Source organism: Priapulus caudatus, unplaced genomic scaffold (genome assembly GCF_000485595.1).
Source record: "Priapulus caudatus unplaced genomic scaffold, Priapulus_caudatus-5.0.1 Scaffold34, whole genome shotgun sequence".
Taxonomy (NCBI): Eukaryota; Metazoa; Priapulida; class Priapulimorpha; order Priapulimorphida; family Priapulidae; genus Priapulus; species Priapulus caudatus.
In genome coordinates, this window is record NW_014577095.1 from 633,595 (window position 1) to 656,934 (window position 23,340).

Genomic DNA, 23,340 nt, shown 5'->3' on the forward strand with positions numbered 1-23,340 from the left:
CACCACTCCACCACAGAGTCACCGCAGTAGACGTTAGATGAGCGCTGTCGCTCTGCGGCACTTGTTATATTGAATCATTGACATTGAATGCTAAATAAATACGAAATTTATTTACTACCAAAGTATTAATGTTTCTATACTCTTTTTCACCTATTATTGCCGACAATTATTATTGCCGAATACACATACAACAGCTGCCATCTTTGTTTCTATGTTAAGAACAGTGTTCACTTGTTATAAAAACATACTGTCTCTGTTCGTAACCGAGCTGTGTCATGCGAAATCACACAAAGACTGACAAAATTCTCACGTTCGCGAACCTTGCCCCGTAATGTAAATGGCTGTCAGAATCGGGGCTATATAGACTGGGACTCACTCCCACCTCGATTACCCATCGAGTGACTAAGCTAAGCCGAGAGGTGGGAGCGAGTGCCAATCTATGGACTATAGGCGGCGCACTGCTTTCCAACTCCCGTAGAACCTCGCCATTGGAACGTTGCAAAAACGTTGCAGCGTTGCGGCGCAAGAATGAGGTCACGAAGAGCGCCGGTAGGTGTTTCCTGATTCTGACAGCCATTTACATTACGGGCTAAGGTTCGCGAACGCGAGAATTTCGTCAGTCTTTGTGTGATTTCGCGTGACACAGCTCGGTTACGAACAGAGACAGTATGTTTTTCGTGGAAATGTAAAGAGGACGTATCATCCGTATCCATATACTCTGTTTATACACGAGTAATGGGGCGCATTGCATGCCGGGATGAGCTGCTGCCGGCCTCCGGGCTCCGTTTCGAGGCATGCCAAGCCAAGCACGATGCGCGCGGGCATGACGTCACGCACACACGACTACAGCAATCGATCGAAAGTAGCGCCGTTAGGGATTTTCGGATGATACGTCCTCTTTACATTTTCACGGAGAGAACATTTCCTGCAGGATTTCACGAGATATATCTGGCGGGAGTAGGTAAGAACAAAGGCCAAAGTTATAATTCGAACAAGTGAACATTTATGTACACATAGATACCAAGATGGAAGCGGTTGGATGTGTTTTCGTTCTGTGATCGTGTGAAATGAAGCGAGCGTCGAACAAATTTTTCGATCCCGCTTTCTTACCTGCTCTCTTATTCATGTTGTTTGTGCACGCAGCACAGGGCGGGCGTGCGGTGTACTTGTGTCTCTGCTTGTGTGTTGCAGATGAGCATTTGACTGGCATTTACAGGTGATTATAGGCAAAATAGAGTAGAGAAACATTGAGACTTTGGTACATTTCGTGTTTATTTACCATTATTTTTTTTATTGAGACGTTCCAAGTGCCTGTGGCTGTGGCTATATATATGCCCGGCAGCCGGGCACGGTCTTCGATTTCCTAAATGCCCAGCAGTTCCTAACCCTAACCCTAACCCTAACCCAAGGCTCGACACTAACTTTTTTTTTCAGTGGCCCGATCGGGCCACCAAAATCATTGATTTTCAATTTTTGGTGGCCCGAAAATGAAATCTGGTGGCCCGAAAAAACAACAAAGAAAAACATTATAAATCTTTATTTCAATCTCGTATTGTATATTATTTGAAAATTTGGCCGTCTGATGCACTTGCACAAGTCTTTAAACAAACCCCACACAATGGCACACACTGACATTGATGATTGAGGCATACATTTGAATTATCCATTCCATGGCATCAAATTTTCACCAGACTCTTGCATACCATTTTTCTACTTTCACTCATTATTTATCTAAACACGCGCGTGCACATGCTATCGATCAGTTCAGACGTTCAAGAAGTTCAAAGTCACAGAGCATGCAAATATTAAAACAAGTAACTGTAATAAAACAACAACACATTGGCTTTTCATGTTAAAATAAAACATATACATTTAATCTCATGAAAGTTAAAATGTCTGGCAGGCTTTGAAACTGTAAAAAAAAAATATTGCAGATTTAATAAGATAAAGTAGAACCATAATTATATCAACAAAGTAGCCTGGGTACGCATGCATTTAAAAAGAAAAAGCAGCCATGTCTAAGACTAAGTTCAATATTTCGTTGCGTAAAGTTAAAAGAGACAGAGAAAATGCATAAATAAACTTACAAAGCACTAATATTACACTTCGGATTAAAATACTGATCATCTTCATGGAATAGTTCAGTTATTCTACGCGAACTTTCGAACGCTGGCAGTTTCGCTTCGGATCCGAAACAGTGAGCACCAGTGCAGCTAGCTAGCAATCAGGGTGACCAGACGTCCCGTATTTTGCCCATGTGTCCCGCGTCCCGTACCGACCCTTCCCGGGATGCATGTGTGTCCCGTATATTTAATATTTTGAACAAAATACATCAAAAAAGGAAGAAATTTCATCATTTTTTTATTATGACAATTGTTTGCCTTCGAAACTCTCATTCAGTACACTGCAGACAGGCGTATTGTCTAGACGCATAGTCTGGTTCGCTTGATACAATGTAATCACATGTATGCTGGCAAATATGCGCCTGCTCTGATTTTGACCTCTGGCTAGACTGGTTCGCGGCCGAACTGTTCGTCGCAGAGCGTGTACATTGTCTAGCAGAGCGTGAGGCCGGATACCAGTCTAACACAATAACGTGGCTTGTTGCAGCCGCAGTAGACGAGCTCTGCTAGACAATGTACACGCTCTGCGACAAACAGTGCGGCCGCGAACCAGTCTAGCCAGAGGCACCGACGGCAATTACAGAAAAGGGCAAGGCAGGCGACTGCCGTCGGTCGGGTTGGATTTTCAAGGGGCAGTACGGCGATTGATAGGGGCACCGGCGGCAATTGCCGTCGGTGCCGTCGGTTAATTCGAGCCCTGATATACTATATATATATATACTATATACTATATATATATACACTATATACTATACTTATATAGTACAAATGCACACGCTATCAGAAATTTACATAAATCCTATTGACATATTACTGATAAAAATGGACTGGTAAATGATCTTACATAATGATAAATGTAGTATTTCCACAATGGAGAGGAAGCAAGATAGAAGAAAAAGGAATACAGGCAAAGAGAGAGGGTGGAGAGCGAGGTTTGGTGAGAGAAAGATAAGTAGCGAGAGACAGATATAAAGTGAGAGGGTGATGCAGAGAATGGGTGGGAGGGAGCTAGGGAGAGGAAGGGAGAGAGGAATGGGACACTAGGGAGGGAGCAATTTGTTTCTTCGCTATAGTTTCCCTTTGGGTTGCTTATATGTATCATAACGACCATCCCTCCTCCAAAAGCAACTTCTGACAGCAATCTTCTCTTGCTCACTCCTGATGATGCTTGCTGCAATTCTAACCAAGGAACAAGCCAAATCCTGCGGGTGCAGTGTTATGATCGCACCTTTCACCAATAACCAACAAATAATGCTGCAGTAGTAATGTGACGCAGCAATTCTACCGAAATTCATAAATTTGACATTCCCAGCAGTAAGCACATCCCGACTGTTCAGGGGATACACCATCAGCACACACTGCTATGTCTTATGATGTACTGGTATATAGCATATCCTCCAGATAAATTGGCTTGTTACATTTGAAATTGTTACAAAGGTAGATGACACTGTGTGCAGTAATGCAATATGCACCTCAACTCATCCATCTTATGGCTCACATTAATGTGCTCAATTAATATACTATGTCACATGTTGACTTCTGGCAAACTTAATTTCCTGCAGAAGTGGCAGGTCATTTAATGATAGAGTAAAATAGTTGCATCAAAAATGCACAAACATGGTATTTTTATACATTAACTAAAACCTAGGCACAAGCTAGAGTTTTCCACCATAACACCACTATATCTAATTATAATATATCAGGGTGCGAAATTAACGCGAGGCCAGAGTCAAATACGCCCTAATTTACTGTCGGACTCCCCGATTTGACATATGCAGGAGTCCCTGTGACTCCCTGAAAATACTGCTACACTAACTAGTTTGTTCCAGAGCACGGCCTCACAGAATTATCGTATTTTGTTCAGCTAATGTCCAAAGAAAATTTGGCAGACGTGCAACTGCATGTGTCTTTAAAATAAGCACATGTATGTGTTAATATCTATAATTTTGAACTTCAGACTACGGACTCCCTAAATTTGCTGCGGACTCCTCTTTCTGAGGGCAGGGAGTCCTTTGGACTCCCTTGTTCAAAAGTTAATTTCTACCCTGTAATATAGGGGATATGGTGTACGCTGTGTTGGTCAGAAAAAACGGTGGGCAAAACCTCTCAACAATTTGTGCATAGATGTGAAGTTTTTGCGAGACAATACAAAGTATGGGCCACACTTTACTCTACTGGCAGTACACAGTCTGTACTACTGTACAGTGAGTGAGTGACTCGAGTGAGTACTGCAGGAGATGCAGCATACATGATACAGTACCTACTGTACTGTTCCATGATACAATACTCAGTAGTTGGAATGTGCCATGGCATAGCCGGCCCATGGCCATACCATAGGCATAGATAATTAGTTGTGAAGTAGGTTATGAACATGGTGTACCAGTACCACACTACCCCTTTTTATCTTAGTATGGTCGCCAATGTAAAATGGTTTTTCATTGTAATAGTAATACGTAAATACAGTCAGAGTAACCGCGGGGTTTAGGCCGATATAATTGAGTACAAATACATATTTGCACAATACATAACTGTGTGACTGCGTCTGTCACTGTTTAGTCAGTGTTTACAATGGACACTGGACAGTTTCAACAAGCTGTTGTATAGTTAACTTACCGTGCTATGGTAAGGCCTATGGGTAAGCCAAACATACAAGCTACGAATATGTAATTAATAAATTATAATAAGTATTTAAAACTCATTGAATCCTAGCTATACGATCGTAATTGTAACGTAAATTAAACACGAAAAATGAATGATGAATCATAATTTGAGTTATCTTAGTTCAAAATAGTAACGCAAGGTGGCGCGGTTGCCGTGCGCCACCTAGCGGTAAAATTTTAGTTCAGGCATTTTCACAATAATTTTTAGTTGAAGTTTGGAAAATGTCATATCAAATAACTACTAATCGTGATGGTGATCGAAACTTTTATGGTAAGCATATAGTAACAAGTTATGTTCCTGTTATATTTTTATCTATATCCATCCATCGGAATGTCCCAAATTTGCTTCAAACTCGGTGTGTAATCCACAGCCACATGCACTTTGAGCGTTTCAATAAAAATTAAAATATAAATTATAAATTATAATTTTTAGCTCATCTGATGCAGCTTGTAGAATCGCATGATCGTCCGTGCGTCCGTCCGTCAACAGTTGGGCACAAATCTTAACCGCTCGACGTACGGTCACGATATTCGGGACGTGGGGGGGTAATCCGAAAACGAGTTGGGATGTCGAAGCTGGGGGTCAAAGGTCAAAGGTCAAGAGGTGTAAAAGAAGGTGAACATTCACTCCTTAACTATAAGTATAAGGGAGGAAATGCAAATTGCGGCACAAATCTAAGACGCCTCGAGCGCGTAGCTCGTCATAGTCGTGTAACGTAGCACATGTAGGCAAAAGCCATCAACTGTGCCGAAATTGGAGGTTCACACGGTCAAAGGTCCCAATGCCACATGGCGAGATTTAGACATATTCTACGAACAATGGTCGACGGAGCGATTGAAAGAACTTTGTTTCAACAGCGGTACCTACGCATTTTTATGGCATATACGAAGAGACCATGAAAACTCTACTTCTGACTACATGCGAAGATAATGTCAGATATACCCTTTTGACCCTCAAGAGGAGGTAAACATGGGATTTTTTGACTTCTGCTAAAAGAATGACTGGCCAGTTGCTAGTAAGAATCTATACATGCTGGATGATGAAGCCCTACAATTCACCAGGCAACATTTCAACAACCAAATTGGTTAAACGCACACGGGTATTCCTAACATCATATCTATGGCATTCTAGCGTCCATAACAGTAATCGTACCACGCCAGGGCTACGCCAGCGCATGCTTTGGTCTGTAGGGATTTTCGAGCCTCGTTAATTGGTTACAGGGGCAGCTCGCTAATCAAACTGTAGCTGCGAAGGGTAAATGATGAGTGCTTACCTATCTCTGTCATTGCAGATACTTTGACACGATAGTATGGACAGCTCCATCTTAAATACGAGAGACACTTAAACGACCGTCCATCATCGTGCAACTTTCATAACGATCCAACCGAACATCTTTTGAGAAACGGGTTAACTGATACCCATCCCTGTGCATCACGGTTTCGGGACGTAGTAACACATTCTGACTAACAGGTTTACTAAAATCCCACCTACTCCACCAACAAAGTACCCCATTAGACTTAGAATGAGCCGCGCCTGCGGCATTTATATTGAATCATGACAAGAATGCTAAATCAAAATACGCATTTATTACTACTCAAAGTATTAATTTCTAATAACTCTTTTCAACCTATTGATTGCCGACAATTATATGCGAAACACATACAACAGCTGCAATTCTTTGTTTCTAATAAACAATGTTACACGTTTTGTTATACGTAAAACATACTGCCTCTGTTCGAACCAGAGCCTGTGCATGCGATAATCACACAAAGACTGACAAATTCACGTTCGCAGACACCACCTTGCCCCGTAACTTAAATGGCTCAAAGCGGCAATAGACAGGACCACTCCCACCTCGATACCCATACGACGTGACTAAAGCTACAGCCGAGAGCTGGAGCAGAGTGCCAATCAACCTGGCACTATAGCGGCGCAATAACCTGCTTCTCCAACTCCGTAGAAGAAACCTCGCCATTGAACTCTGCAGAAAACTGCAGGCCCGCTGCGCGCCGCCAAGAATAGGTCCCACGAAGCAGCGCCGCGAGTTTCCGTTGATTCTTTCTGACAGCCCATTACATCACGGCTAAGGTTCGGCGCGACAAACACGAGAATTCGTCACAGTTTGTGTATTTGCAGGTGACACAGCTCGTTACGATACAGAGACAGTTATGTTTTATCGTGGAAATGTAAAGATGACGATCATCCGTATCCATAAGTCCGTTTATACAGCCGAGTAAAGAAGGGGCGCAATTGCACGCCGATGAGCGCGGGCCGGCCTCGGCTTCCGTTTCGGGGGAGGCCATCCAACCAAGCACGATCCCGCGCGCATACGTCAACTCACACACGAACACAGCAATCATGAAGTTACGGCCGTTAGGATTTGATGGATACTCCTCTTTACATCACGGGAGAGAACAGTTCACTCAGATTCACAGAATATAATCTGGCGGAGTAGTAAGACAACAAAGGCCAAATTATATATTCAAGACAAGTGAACATTATTGTAACACAATATACCCAAATGGAAGCGGCTTGGATGTTTTTCCGTTCTGTGATCGCGGTGAGAATAAGTAGCGCGAAACAAAGTGTCGAATCGCCGCTTCTCTACCCTGCTTCCTTTATTCATGATTGTTTGCACGCAGCACAGGACGACGCGTGCGTTACTGGTCTCTGCTGTGTGTGGGCAGAATACAATGACTGGGGCATTTACAGTGATTATAATATGGAACGCAGCCATTTTGGAGAATTCATTCATTATCATGATGAAACTTGGAATACAATACAAAATGATGGGACTCAAATCTGAAACAATGACAAGAAGAGTTTACACTGTGTAATTATTGTCCTACTCCCCAAGTCTTTGGAATTTCGATTTAAGAAGAAGGTCGCCAAATACTACTGATTAAAATAACACATGAAACGAAAGCAAACAAATCTCCAAGATGATCTCTTACATACTTATGGAAACTCAATGATGATTAAGAGCACTTCAATAGTGCGAAATTAGACGTTAGAATTAACAAGTAAAAGTTAGATGCCAACAAGTTAATAAGTTAATGATCGTCAACAAATAAACACTATTTGTTATATCATAACCCCGAATGCTCTGGCCAGGCAGCGTTTTTGCCTGAACCTGTCGCCGGTCGTCGTGCAGATCGTGACCGGAGCAAGCGTCACTGGTCCGGCTGTCGGACGGCTCGTGGATGATGCACCGAGGATACATCTGGTGCGAGTGGACCCCCAGCATTGGTCCGAGTGTCCAGCGGTGTGTATTGAATTAAGATATAGCACAACAATAGGGTAGGAGAAACATTTGGGGAGACTTGTAAACAATCGTTATTTACCATTATTTTTTATTGACGCCAAGTGCCTTGCTGTGGCTAACTATTAGTGTCCCGCACCGGCACGGCTTCCATTTCGCTAAAATTACCCAGACATTCCCTAAACCAAACCTATCAACCTAACCCAAGCCGACACTAACTTTTTTCAGTGCGCCCGACGGCCCACCCAAAAATCATTGATTTTCAATTTTGGGTGGCCCGAAAATGAAATTCTGGTGGCCCGAAAAAAACAACAAAACGAAAACCATTCTATAATCTATTCAACTCTGATTGTAAATATTGAAAATTTGCCGTCTATCATCGGCACCAAGCTTAATATCAAACCGCCGACACAATGGCACACACTGACAGAGAATTGATGCATAACATTGAATTATCCATTCCATGGTCATCAAATATTTCAAAGACTCGTGCATACCATTTTTCTACTTATTTACTCATATATTTATCTAAAACACAGGCGCGTTGGCACAATCCTATCGATCACCATTTCAACCGTCAAGAGAGTTCAAAGTCACAGAAGCATGCAAATATTAAAACAATAACTGTAATAAAACAACAACATAGGCTTTCATGTTAAAAAAAACATCATACATTTAACTCAATCGAAAGTTAAAAGTCTGCCAGGCTGAAACGGAAAAAAAAAAAATAATCGCAGATTTTAAAAATACAAGAGAACCAAATATATCACAAAAGTAGCCGGTACGTCATTCATTTGGAAAAAAAAAAGCAGCCATCGTCTAAAGCACTAATTTCAATAATCGGATTCGTAAAGAGAAAACAGAAGAAAAATGCATAAATATATACATCTACAAGAAGCACTAATATACACTTCGATAAAACTGGATCATTCTCATGAATAATTCAAGTTATTCTACCGTAACTTCGAACGCTGCACGTTTCCGCTTTCGGATCCGAAAACAGTGAGCACCAGTCGCTAGCAGCAATCAGGAAACCAGAACGTCCCGTATTCTTGCCCATGTGATACCGGCGTCCCGTAGCCCGATCCCTTCCGCAGGATCAGTGTTGGCCCGGCATAGTAGAGGCTATTTGGAGACAGCAAAGTGATCATCAAGAGAAAGGAACGGAAGATTTCGACTGAGCGCATTATTCATGGAAAGATTAGTTTGGCCTTCGACAAGCGGGCTGCAATTGTCAGGCTACAGTGAGCAGACAAGGGGAGGGTATCGTCAGCGCACGCATAGTGGCTGGTTCGATCCTTGTGAATGCAACATATGTAAAATTGCCGACATGTAGTGGCTGCGAGGAAATAGTTCACGCCTGCGGCGACTTTGACCGTTGTCCTGGGGCGGTTAGGACTGGGGTTCGCTTCCGGGTGAACCGGGACTGGTTGTCGTGGCCCGCAGGAGGGTCGTGGGTACATGGTCTAACAGAGGCTGTAAGAGTCCGAGGCATAGCTGCATCGCGCTGATACACGAAGCAGAGCTGGTGCTTGTCGGTGCAGTCGCGCAAGTACACCTGGATAAAAACTGTCCCCGCCGTATCGCCCGCGGAGGAATGCTGCACGGTGCCGATCTTTGGTCCGCTCGGCTCACGCGAATTGCTCGCTCTCTTTTGAATGAGATTAGCACGTAAGAAACAATTATTTTTATCACATAGACAGTTTGAAATTTTAGTGGCCCGATCGGGCCACCAAATTTTAACTTTTGGAAATTTTGGTGGCCTGACATCAAGTTTTGGTGGCCCCGGGCCACCGGGCCACCGCTAGTGTCGAGCCTTGCCTAACCCTTGTTTAATTGAGATAACGCTGAAAATTAAAAACTGCCGGGCATTTAGGAAATCGAAGATCGTGCCCGGCAGCTGTCAGATATATGCCGGCTGCCGGGCATATGGCCACTCTGTAAATATATAGGAATTCCTATATATTTATGTGTCAGTGTGCAGCGGCAGCCAGCGTTTTTTGCAGATGTGATAGAGTTGTTCGAGTGATAACAATGGCCTTGCTCAGAGCACAAGTTTTGTTTTCCATATCTGTATGACACTGTCACTGACACTGTCAGTGTTACTGTTAGCTAGTATACTTACTATGCTACTACTACTTAGTGCTTACTATACTAGTTAGTAGTAGTAGTAGTAGTAGTACTACTTTAGCCCACGTACAGTTGCCGCACATGTAGACACCGTGCTGAATTTGTAAAAAGACCCCCCTCAAAAAAAAGCCTACCTACCTACCCAAACTTTTTAGCCTGGGTCGGGTGAGGGCAAACAAAGATTTCTTTAAATTGTGGCCTAATCGAGTAGCGCAGTTAGGGAGTTTTGGATGGTAAACAGACATTTCCTCTCATTTACATTTTGGCGGAGTGGGAGTTTTCCCTAGGAATTCACCAGATATTCTCCGTGTAACCCCTATGCATTTTTCAATGTACTGAACCTGCGACATCACTACGCGGGACAGACGTGAAGCAGTCAGCGTGCAGCAATCAATACAGCAGATTGCACTTTGTTCACATGCACTCTGGCTATCTGTAACACCCGCTGTTGATTACACAATGTTTGGAAACTGGAGGGTGATTGTACTGTTTGTCTGCGAGATTTTATTGAGACATTCGCTGAAAAATAATCAGTTATTCGGTTAGGCTGCACTCTGGAGCGAACTGGTGTATCAGAATTTTTCGGGAGTCTTGTAGACTCCTGCTCATATCAAACCAGCGAGTCTGACAGTAAATCAGGGATTATACCGCATGAGTCTGACAGTAAATCATGGATTATTTGACTATGGACTCTCATTAATTGAAAGCTTGATACAAACAAACTATTGGAGTAATGTGTTAGGCTATGGTTTGGCATAAGAAGCATTCATAACTGCAGACATCGCAAGCGCACAAACCTTATGCTCGGGACCCCTTGCTTGCAGAGCATGATTTGCACACTTCTGGTAAATGTTATGAATTGTGAACACGCTCTTATGCAACAAACTATTTTCAAGCCTAGAGATGTGTGATAAAGCAACACTTATACGTGTATGTCGATGTCTTGCAGGAAACAGAGGGCGACGTAGAGGCAGAGGAGGAAATGGAAATCAAAGTGGCGGTATGTGCATTTCAATATACTATGAGAATCTTCTAGGTACGATACAGTAATTCCCAAGTAAGGCTTAACTCTTCTACAGACACAGGCTTTCTCAATGGTATCTAGGGAGTTGTAATACTGTTTTGATTAATGGAAATGTGAATGCTCAGTTGAAATATTATGACTACTTGCATGTGGAGAGATGTTATTCATTTTTAAAACTTGTATGGCAGAATTTGATCAAAAAGGTTTTGCAATTTTTGTTTACACAGGTGGCCCAACCCCCAGGTCTCGTCTCGATGCTGTGGATGAAGAGGGAGATATCGACATGGGGGGAGGGGCCGGACGACAGGTGCATTTTAACAGATAGTAAGTTACTCGTTTCTACATGCTGTTTTGCTTCTGACCGGTGGTGTTTATCTAATTTAATGATTTCGTGATTCTAGGACTGAAGTGATCTTTGCACAGAGATGCATGGTTAGTGATACACATGCAGCCATTGCTGTTTAATGGAGCCTCTCGTTTGTTACAGCACCCCTTATGGCGGCGGTGGAGGTAGGCGACCATATAGAGGAGGACCGCGAGGTGACCGGGGCGGATATAGAGGCAATTCTAGCTACCAGCCGCCTTCCACAATGAGCGATCGTGCAGGTACGTACAGAAACTTGACTGGGAAATGGGGTGTTGTCAAGTGTGGCTGCTGATATTAAGACTGCAGAGGGTGTAGTTTCAAGCAAGAAAAGAATGTTTAATTGCCTAGCATGCTACTGTAGCCATTTTCTTTCCTACACTGTTGCATGGTGTTCTAAATTACTTATTCATAGTGAGGTCCCAATTTACATGATGTCACCTGCTACCAGCTGGTGACAGCTCAAGCAAGAACAGTACACTTAGCAAAGGCATCAAATCAGTTGTCGAAACTGTTGCTCCTGTAAATGTTTTGTGTTGATCTCGAAATTGAATTATTTTACTTAATTTACAATACAATGCATCAAGAGTGCACAGATTCTATTAATGAGCACAGTGTAAGTTTTAGATCATCTAACCAACACAGGTAACCTTACCATGCAGTGTGATCCTAAATGGCTGTGATTTTCCTGTTTGGTGCATATGCAGGAAGCTCACGAAACTCTCTGGAGCGGCTAGGTCTACCCCTGCAAAGAGGTGGTAGAAGAGGCAGTGGGAACTACAACAAGGATCGACATGATGAGAGACAGAGAAGTGTCTGGTATAAGATTATGGTATGTTGACCAATACTGTCCTTTTATATCTGAGTAACAAGAAAAGAATCATTATGCTAATACTTTGTAGTTTAGCATGTGCAATACTATATGTAAGCTAAGCAGCTAAAACAAACAAGTATGGCCAAGTTATAGTTTTGAAAACTGTGGGAAATAATGTGTGTAAATATCTCACAGTTATATGTTCTATATGAATAGGTACCTTAGGTCCAACACTCTAACACTGTGTGTTCTGTCTACCTAGATACCTTATGGCCGTGAAATGGGAAAAGACTTCATACTACGGTCGCTGACGACAGAGTGTTCTGTACCATTCACACCTATCAGTGTAAGTCACTAACAAGAAAGTTTGCCCAACTTGTTCGTATGCAAAATATATTGCCATAGCACGCACCATACCTGTCAAAATTTAATAATCTTGATGGTAGTTTTCATTCACAGACGTATGAAGTTATCTACTCAAAATTAGTATTAGTTTGTAAACTAGGTGACATAACTGCCAATGATGGCTGGAATATCAAAACCAAGCAACTTGGTCGAATATTTGCAACACAAAAAAAGCACAATTTAAATTAAGTAAAAGTACTCATCGAGTTAATGAAGATAAATAAAATTTTCTACAGGCAGCTAGAGCTAAGGATTTGGTCAAAATTGTGTTATAGTGCTTTTCTCATGCTCATGATCGTGATATCACGCACAATCGCAATTGTCTGAGTGATTCATGCCTAAATCATGTAAGTTGACAGGTATGACGCACTGATGTTATGTAGTGGCTGGAAACATGCATGCAAGCACGCACATTTATTTATTTATCTACGTATTTATATACTATTAATAACATCATTGTTCTTGTTCAGGATTTAACATGAACAATGATGTTATTAATGTTTTAAAAGAAATCCGACTATGAACTTTCAATATTTATATACTTATTTCATTTCAGTTCCGGTTAGATGGCAAGATGGCAATTTTTAACGTTGAGGGCTGGGACACAGCAGAGGCTCTCATGAAGGTGTCACGACTGGTCACAGCACCTAGTGGGTTCAAGGTACGAAGTTCAGCGATGCAAAGCCACGCTCAAGGCAAACAAACTGAAGAAGGCAGATTGCTAATTTTACTTCATGCAAATTTCATACCCATCTCCAGTCATTTACAAATATGAACATGGTATTGGTATACGGTCAAAGCTGAGTTAATGGTTACTTCTATAGAATGGAAAAACCATGTAGAAAGAGCACTTGCTATTTTTTCTTCATTAGCAGTTATGCAGTAAAGCCAGCTCTACAAAGCATATATCCATATATAAATTATAAAGGATAATTCTGGTATTTTCCTCGAGTAGCCCTTATGCACAGAATTTACAGTAAAATGTAAGTGTGTTGGCATGTGATAAAATCTGATGGCTGTTCAGGTGAATGCAGGTTATGATCTATTCTTATTCGTCATTATTGTGCACACAACTCTTTCCTTGACAGATGCTAGTGAAGGCCACCCCGAGTGGACCACCAATGCCTCAGAATTTGAGTCCAACTATTTTGGAGCAGGTCAAGGAGGTGCTAAACAAACGATATAATTCTGAGCTTAAAACCCTCAACCTCACTGACTTTCACAACGATCCAGGTAGACAAAACTTACTTAGAAAGAAACATACTCGCATTCATCATAATTTTTTAATTAATCTTTGAAAGATAGTTGGTTGATGTTAACACCTGACATCTGGTTTCATTATAGATTTCATAGCCGCTACTGGTCACAAAAGCTCTTGAGATTTAACATTTGTGTGAAAGCAGAAGTTTGTGTTTTTGCTTAACTTTCTGCATGTGAGTTGAATGCAGAGAAACATATTTTCTTTCGTGGTGCAGTTTAGATGTTAGCGGTGTTGCTGTCAGTTTGCGGTTGTCAGTAGTGCGTGCGAGCGCACCTGTGTGTGCGTGTGTGCGTACGCATATGTCTGTGCTTGCGTGTGCATGCGTGTGTGTGTGTGTGGTTGAAACGAGTACTGCTCTTTATTCTCACCTTTATTTGTTACAGATTTTAAAGCGAAGAAGCTGTATCTGCCACTGAATCGTCAGAACGTAATCCTCTCTGTCATAGACCTTATTGGCAAAACTGCTTCTGAGGTATGGAAGTCAACATCAGATCAGTATGTTAACCGTTATGTTGTTGGTTGAACGTACGTGTGCAAGTCTGAGAGAAATTAATGTAATGTAGTATAGCATGTAAGTATTTTAATCTGTCATTGCTGTATATTGTTCCTGATTCAAAGCAAGAAGTACATTGATAAGCACAAAACAAAATTGTCATTCCCTGCACACTCAGCAGTGTAAGAATCTTAATTGTGCAGATTTGCATAGCGGATTGTTTTTATGAAGATATGTTTTCATGATTGTTAACAATTTGTCTCAACAGGTTGTAGCTCTGGATTTCACTAATAACAAACTGCCGAACTGCGACTCGATTTCAACCCTTTATACTAAGACTCCAAAACTGAAAGGCCTAAACTTGTCAAAGAATTATGTGAGTAGTTGACCTACATACTTGAACAGAGTTACCGATTAAAATAAATCGAAACCATTAATTCATATTCACTCATTGCATATGGCTGCATTAATGTAAAGTGTACATGAACGTGTGGTTTGTGTGACTATCCTGTTTGCATTATGTGTTTGCGTAAGAGCGACTTAGAAATTGTAGTTGAACTCGGCCGTGATCAAGTAACAGATGCATTGTAGTTTTGTTCAAATTTATCATTTTTTCATCATTTGATTTAAACCTTTCCTCTTCCCATTCCACGGACTCTGAGGTTTTACTTGAATCTCCTCTCATGCAGATACGTTCAGAGTATGATCTTGACCGCATCAAAGATCTCAATCTCCAGGAGCTGATTCTAGAAGGGAACCCACTCTGCAGCCAGTTCAAGGACAAAATGTCTTACGTCAGGTGAGGTAGCAGTGTGTGTGTGTGTGTGCCGACTGCAGCTCTTCCCACTCCCCGAGGTTCGGATGGCTGCGTGCGCTGCGTGTGGCACACCGCAAGTGGGAGAGACATGCAGTAGATTGACCAAATGGCAGCAGTGACGTAGGCACCCAGCAGCAGGAACTCGTGGCTTGTTAGCCCCTACTCATTATAGCCTTCTGGTGGTGGTGTCGTCGTCTTATTTGTGTCGCTGTAACAATGCTCAATGAAAGTAAGTGGAAAATAACCTGCTATGGACATAATATACTATGAGGCAAGGTGACGTCATGAGATAAAAAGATAGTGAGTTTAGTCTCAGTATAATGATGAAGTTTTTACAGTATTTGCTTAGTCAGGTGGTTAATTAAATATGTTGAATTTTACTGTTGCCAGTGAAATGTGACAAAAAATGGTAAAGGTGTCTTAAATAAATGCCTGGCAATGAAAATGAACAATGTTATTCTTTGTGATCATCACAACATCACAGTGAATATCTGATACATTAGTATCTCAACATCTTGTGTTGTGTATGCAAAGGAAGGGTAGTTTATAGCTGTTAGCAGTGGGGCTAAAATACACGGGGATCGGGGCGATTTAGCGCCCGAAATGCCAAAAAGAGCGCCCGTAAATTTGCATAGAGTTCAATGCAAACCAAATTTTAGAGTGCTATTTTCATGCACGCGAGCTTGAAAAGTAGCCCCTGAAAAATAAATTTCCCTGGCTGTTAGGATAATGGGAAAATGGCTTGGGGTTGAGTACAGGATGCTCAATTGTGGGGAATTTCCTAGGGAGTGTTCTCACCCTCTTACACAGCTGCGAATGTGTGACCTACCCAGCTCAACATGGCAACATACAAATTGCCGACCTGTCACGTCACACACATGGTCTGGCATGGCTGCTCACCTGAGTCGCTGGCCCATGACGGGGTGGGGTTCTCCGTTGGAGACCCCCCCTACCAAGGCACGGCCAGGGTCAGCCACGGCTGGGACGCACCGGGTCGAATGATGAGCATGCCGTAAAGTATTGCCGCTTGTTTCCGGCTGCGCTCTCATTGTTTGCGTGACGACGCATGCGTTTCTGTCCGGCGGCCAGTGAGCGAAGGCCGTACAACGTGAGTTTGATGATTAGCATCATAACCGGTTGCAGATGCGAGCCCAAGATAATGTAAGACAATGCATCATGTGAGAGGTGTTCCTGCGTGACTCACACTCACTGCGTGACTCACAGATAGCTGAATGGGGTATATCGGTAAAGGATTGTCGGGCGTGGGCTGGATTAGGTTTGGGTTTCTGTGGGAATTAGAGAAGCGCTATGCAAATTTTGTAGTGTAACAAGAAATGATAGCTCCGCTTATTGAAAATTAGTAAAATCAGATATTCACTGTAGATCTTGTGATTGTTCTTGAGCTGACATTGAGTGAAATTCAATAAATGAAATCTATAAACCAAGCAAGAAAATGGTTTCAAAACCCTGCAACTGTTGATAAACAGATTATTCATGTCAGAAATCTCAGTTGACCCACCTAATTCAGTCGTGCCTCATATTATGTACAAAGCTATTTTCGACTTGCTGTTAATATATGTTATCAGTTAGCTTTTATATATTAGCTTACTTCTTCACAATAATAAAGAGGTAAGTGTACAACTTTGTTTTTGACAAACTCTGTTTGTGTCTGTCTGACCATTAGGCTAACTGCTATGCATTAATGCGTTTTTGCAAAGACTGGAACATTTGTGGACTGGGTATGTAGGGCAATCATGTTATTGACCTAGCCAAAGTACGAAAATTACTTGAACTTTTGGCTGTCCCTACTCTTGCATCTAGCTACCACAACAGCTTGCTAGCTGCACTTGGATCCACTGTAGTGTAATAGGAAGATGGATGGATGGACTACTCTTGAATGTTGGACAGCTTGTCGGAATAACTTTTAATAAGAATTTCATTTGCTAATCGTTATCTGGTCATCATCTTAAATGATGCTAGCTACGAAGTTTTGCATTTCGAGTCTCAGTTTTTAGAAGGGGGTGTCAGTACACATGTATGCATCAGCTGTAGCTCTTGTGTAACTACGATGGTCTATTCCCATGTTGTTTTTCCAGTGCAATTCGAAAACGATTTCCCAAGGTCATCAAGCTGGTAAGTAGCTGTTTCTTGGCACTATCACATACACTAGGATTGCTTGCTGTTTTTTGAAGTCTCTTTAAGACATTTGATTAGCTATTGTAATTTTGTAATATTGTATAACAATGAATAAGTTTTCATGAGTTAATCATACAAAATTTTTTGTAAATTGTGACTGGTGTTGCTGAAGTTAAATTCTATATAAGTACTGCCAACAGGAACAAGACTAATTACACGGGTGTCTAAGGCCACCTGAAATATCCTGTCTCTAGTTGATAGCATATTAAGTTGAGAACTCAGCATCAATGATTATGTTTTATTTAAGGATGGCCTTGATCTTCCCCCACCCATTGGTTTTGATGTAGAGACGCACTTAGAACTGCCGAAATCCAAGGTAGGAGGCAGTAAATATTGCACTTTATATATTCTTTAATTTTGTATTCAATATAGTAAGGTACTGCTGTGGTTTTACAGGGGTTGTTTCTGTTCGATGTAAATATACGAATGTACTATAATCTGCTCATGTTAGTGATCTTACCTGACGTGTAAATTATTGGAAGGAATACATTCAACAAATGCTGTTTTAGCAATTGGCAGCAAAATGTTGGGAGTCAGTTTGACTTGACGTGGGTTTTTATTTTTAGGAAAGCTTCTTTGTCAACGATGTTGTCAAGACGTTAGTACTTCGCTTCATACAGGAGTAAGTACCCAGTAACTAACACGAAACCACACAGCTTATACATGGCTGCATTGCGTCAGTCTGGTAACCTATACTCAAACACGCATGTATCTGATAATCATGCATGCATGTTGAATTCACATTGCTTGAAAAGCATGCAAAATTGTTAGGAACTCATCTGTGATTGCTTTCAGGTACTTTATGGTGTATGATTCCAATGACCGGCAGCAGCTGCTGAATGCTTACCACGAACAAGCTTTTTTCTCCATGTTTGCTGTGCGCAAGGACAACAGCAGGTGAGCTATTGCAATTATTTCTACGTAATGTCAGTGGTGTGCGACTGATATTACATATTGAATGCGTAAAAGAGTTATACTACGTTATATTATATTTGATAAATTAATGACTATTTCCTTTTCTGTTTGAACATTGGTGTAAAAACATACAGAGGAAGACTGAATATCAAGGTTTTTTTTATATGATTTGTATGGATGGAACTATATCAGATTAACAGGCGTGTGTGTTTTGCTGAAAGTGGCCGAATTCAATTTCAGTGTGGTAGATTTTTAGCTCATCTGACGTAGTCAGATGCAGCTTGTAGAATCGCATGATCGTGCGTGCGTGCGTCTGTCCGTCCGTCGGTGCGTCCGTGCGTCCGTGCGTCCGTCAACAGTTGGGCACAAATCTTAACCGCTCGACGTACGGTCACGAAATTCGGGACGTCGGGGGGGGGGGATCATGAAAAGGACTCAGAATGACAAATTTGGAGGTTAAGGGTCAAAGGTCAAGATGTGTAAACGGAGGGGGAATATTTCCTCCTTAACTTAAGGTATAGGAGGAAATACGGAATTGCGGCACAAATCTTAACGGCTCGACCTATGCTCTTAATATTCGGTGTATAGTGTGATGGGCAGAAAACCCATCACCAGTGCGAAATTGGAGGTCACAGGTCAAAGGGCAGTAGGGGAAAGGTCAGATATCAGACATTTTCTGAGGACATGGCCTAATGGATAGAGTGAAAAACTTTTTTGTTTCAGCGCTGACCTACCATTTTTATCACTTTATTGAAAGGACCATGAAATGTGCTTTCCACTGACGTGCGAAGAGTAAGTGTCTGATAACCTTTTGACCCTCAAGAGGAGGGTTAAACATGGATTCCTGAACTGCCTCAATGACGTCACAGTGTTGTCATATTCATGGCACATCCATAATCTAGAAACCCAATAAGCCTGGATAGCCGAACGCGTACAGCACTTGCGTCACGGCTCAAAGGTCGTTGGATTGAATCCCATCTGATTTTTTATTATTTACCTGTTTTCTCTATTTTTCTATCTTTATCCATTTAACTATTTTTTCCAATTAAAGTAAATATTTACATGATTTATTTACAACAATTTAATAACAACAAATAATTTTTACAACAATTAAGTTTTTTTTTTAATAGGTTTAGGGTTAGGGTCACAATGCACCATAAAACAGGAGTTTTAGGCACGCAATTTGTATAAACCAATGGGATTTGGGAGGTATGCAGAATGCAGAAGGTTGCTGAAATGATGTGTACGCAACTGCGTATCTGCATATCTGCGCCTAACAAAGGTGTCACTACGAACAACTTAAATGTTACGTTTATAACCGTAGCAACAGACCTCAGATGAGCCCAGACGCTCTGCGGCTCTTGGTGTAATAAAGCAAACAAGCGTAAGCTTGCTAACACCCTAGTATGTAAAGCCACCTGGACTTCATGTTTCGCATATTATACGTAAACCAGCCAAAACATGGTGCCATTATTAATGAATCAAAACACAAACTCGAAGCTTAATGGTTCTTACTGTTGTTGCTGTATCGAAGCTCATTACAACTGGATGATTATATCTGTTCAGGGGTCCATATCTGCAGGAGTACCTATCAGAGAGTAGAAATATGATAAAGGTGAAAGGCTTTGGTAAGTATATGTAATCCATTGACTTAAAGATATACTGGAGCTGGTTGCCTACAACATGTAACAACCTTTTATGAATGGCATGTTAATATCCAATATCATATCTCTGCAAGGCATTCCTATACCTCTCATTAAATAAGCAAATTAGGTGCCCACTGGATATACAAGCAACAATTCTAATCAGTTGCATTAATGTTGATAGTGGAGAAAAATTTATAGTGTAGCATAATATTTAACATATAATTTTTAGTGCATAATTCACGTAAAAATGAATTGTGATATTAACATGTATTCTTTTAATCATTAGAACGTAGATCAAAGCTACTGAAGCGTGGAAGGTTAGCTGTAGTATCGATGCTCACTACACTGCCAAAGACGCAACATGACCCCACATCATTTTGCATAGATATCAATCATTACTCGGTGTGTACAATAAGTGTTGTTTCCTGCAAGATATTTGATATTGTGACATAATATATATATATGTGTGCGTGCGTGCACGCATGCGTGCGATAAGGTGTGTGGTTTGGTCGATTTGAACATGTTGATCAAATTTCATCAATGCTTTTATTAAATTCTATCAGATCATGGTACCAATCATATCAGTGCATCAAATTTACATACATAAAATGCGATGGTAATAAACTTTGGTTTGTTTTTCAGGCACAGCTTCTGTCATTCACAGTCACAGGGGTTTTTAAAGAAGGTATGAATTATTATTGTATTTTTATCAGGTATTTCACTATGTACATATAGTTCAGGTACTCAGTTGGAAAAGTCAGGTGGATCCAGACTGATATACCAGACATCAGCGCCTAATGTAGTTTGCCAGGGTTTCTTATGATCAAGATAAAACAGATCAGAATCTTGAAATGTTGACATATGAGACAGTTGTTGACTTATCTATTCTCATATGTTACAGTCATCTCGATTTTTTATTTTTTCTCAGGTGATAAGAGCAGCCCTCCAGTGCGCTCATTCACAAGGGTATTTGTCGTGGTTCCTGTAGGCGACGGGTAAGTGCAAGTGTTGTACGCCATAACTGTAACATGTCCGAACCACAGCTGTGAAAATTACAAACATTGCATCCTGGTGAGAATGGTGGACGTGAAGGGTATAGGCCTATCAGCTCGTAGCCTAGGCCTGCAGTGGTAGGGGTATGGGAAAGAAATCTTTACGTGCTTTGCTGTTAATCAAAGAAAGAATACTAATAATCGTTATAGTAACAACGAACGAACCCTGGATTGAATTTTACGTGTTTGTTGTTTGAAAATGGCACAGTAAGCATGATAGGTGATTCCCTATTGACCTGTTTATTGCAAAGAAATCGGGACTATAAGATAAGTTGTATAATGTTCATAAACGTCAATAGATTTTGTTTACTCTGCAGTCTCTGTATCGTAAACGAGCAGATGTGCATCAACAATGCAACAGTGGAGCAGGTGCAGGTGCGTATACCAGGTCTTTGTTTCATCCATATAAGTAAATGCAGTAGCATTCAAACCATTGCAAAATTAACTTATGATGTTTGAGAGTGTGCAGTGACACTTTTACATGTGATAAACACAATTTCCTCCTGTGAAAAAATCATTTTTATAAAAAAAAGTGCTTTATCTTTTACTACAAGTTCCTGTGAAATTGAGAAATAGTTCAATAATGAGAAATAAATATAATACCAATTTAATTGCAAGCTCACTGTGTAAAGTGGTAAAACAGATGAGAATATGTGGCTGACGTTATCACCTTAATCACGAGAGCAAAAATATGGCTAGTCATTATTGCTAGTCATTATTGCAAACAAACACATGTATAATTTTTCTTAATTTATCATAGAAAGAAGTAATTGCATCGTATGAAACATATAATGTCTAATGTAACTGAATGTTAGCGGTGCTACAGTCGGGTATATATCCGATGACGGGTCACTCATGAAATAATGCAACCGTACCTCTATTACTTGTATCATCCAATGTGTCGTGTTTCTGCTGACAGGCATCTTTTAAATCGCCCACACCGACGCCCTCATCCAGTCCCAGCTACCCCCAGCCGGGTCCATCGGGCCTTACGTCGTCACCGGTAACAGGAGCGCCACTTGTTGCTGTGAACTCGCCCTCGTCGCTCACTGTCGAACAGAAGAAGGTGATGGTGGAGCAGTTCATGAAAGACTCTGGCATGAACTCTGAGTGGTCCGCAAAGTAGGTAGCCATGTCTACAACCATACGGGTTGCATTGAAAATTTTTAGGGCAAGGCAAGTGCTGCTTCCGGTTTACTCAAAAATTCTGTGGGCAAGTCGGGGATGTACCAAGGTAAACGCTTCCTTCAAAGGGGGCTTGTCAAGGCCCCTTACTTTTTGACAGCACTTCTTATGTTGGAGATATGCTAAAGAGATTAATAGGAAGTGCATGGAGGCTGACCGAAAAGGAGAGAGTGGGAAGAAAGACAGAGAATATAATCAAATTTATTAAAACAGGTCTTTTGTGCAAAGTTGGTAAATTGTAACGAGAAAACCAGTATCATGAGGAGAGAAATCCAAGGACTGGTAGCACACTACTTTCAGAACTGCGTTAAGTGAGACATCTGTATGGTGATTTTTTTACTGGAAAACATGAGTGTTTATTTTTTGTCTAAATGTAGGTCATCCTAGAGAATTTAAGTGTGAACATATATTTTTGTTGACGCAGGTGTCTAGAGGAGAACGCATGGAATTATGAAGGTGCTGGGCAGGTGTTCCTGGAACTACGCAAGGTCGGAAGCATACCGATGGAAGCCTTCACAAAATCTTAGGACAGAAGAGTGAACATATGCCTAGTCACATGAACACTTTCTGATGGGTTAGAAACGTATCTACCCGTGGTCAAGTCTATACGGCAGATGGTGTCATATGACCGAGTCATGGCAGAGACGTTTGCTAATGCTCCAGTGTTATTCTTTATCAGAAATGAAACAGCACACCCTGTGTCCAGAGCCCCATTACTTGTGCTTGTAAATATTTTGGGCTCCTTTGTGCAAAACAAACACTGTTTTGTGAACTTAATTGATATATTTTATGTGTGTAGAAATTTTCATTTTAATTCAACATCGCAGAATGAGATGTGAGAATAGACAAAGTAAGGTCAATTTGTTAAGTTACTTTGTTTATACGACTCTTAGGATGATACATGTGTAAATTTTAAAGTGCCATTTTCCAGTTGTATGAAGTGCACATACATTTATACAGATTCATATGGAAAATAAATTATGTATTAGTAA

The 23,340-nt window shown here is 41.1% G+C and overlaps 2 protein-coding genes across 2 annotated transcripts in view; one reads left to right on the forward strand and one right to left on the reverse strand.

Moving 5' to 3' along the window:
* The window catches only part of LOC106817487 (protein MEMO1-like), a 13,179-nt gene extending 8,274 nt beyond the window's left edge, over window positions 1–4,905 (reverse strand). The window contains exon 1 of the mRNA XM_014822157.1: window positions 4,737–4,905. The gene's annotated coding sequence lies outside the window, so the exon portion shown is untranslated. The remainder of the gene's footprint in view (window positions 1–4,736) is intronic.
* Window positions 4,906–4,945: 40 nt separating this feature from the next.
* On the forward strand, window positions 4,946–23,340 carry LOC106817467 (nuclear RNA export factor 1-like). The gene is made up of 22 exons (XM_014822137.1): window positions 4,946–5,054; window positions 11,126–11,176; window positions 11,428–11,524; window positions 11,688–11,806; window positions 12,272–12,396; window positions 12,641–12,724; window positions 13,340–13,444; window positions 13,872–14,016; window positions 14,428–14,516; window positions 14,806–14,913; window positions 15,227–15,336; window positions 17,451–17,487; window positions 17,798–17,866; window positions 18,117–18,172; window positions 18,346–18,447; window positions 20,032–20,093; window positions 20,398–20,513; window positions 20,754–20,796; window positions 21,040–21,106; window positions 21,481–21,538; window positions 22,083–22,285; window positions 22,773–23,340. The coding sequence occupies exons 1-22, from the start codon at window positions 5,006–5,008 to the stop codon at window positions 22,873–22,875; spliced, it is 1,998 nt and encodes a 665-aa protein (XP_014677623.1). The 5' UTR covers window positions 4,946–5,005; the 3' UTR covers window positions 22,876–23,340.

Bases quoted from the DNA above. Each gene is read 5' to 3' on its own strand.
- LOC106817467 (XM_014822137.1), top strand. From the start codon at position 5,006: ATGTCATATCAAATAACTACTAATCGTGATGGTGATCGAAACTTTTAT. The intron at 12,397-12,640 runs GTATGTTGACCA...CTGTCTACCTAG, and splicing joins GTGTCTGGTATAAGATTATG to ATACCTTATGGCCGTGAAAT. The intron at 22,286-22,772 runs GTAGGTAGCCAT...TTGTTGACGCAG, and splicing joins AACTCTGAGTGGTCCGCAAA to GTGTCTAGAGGAGAACGCAT.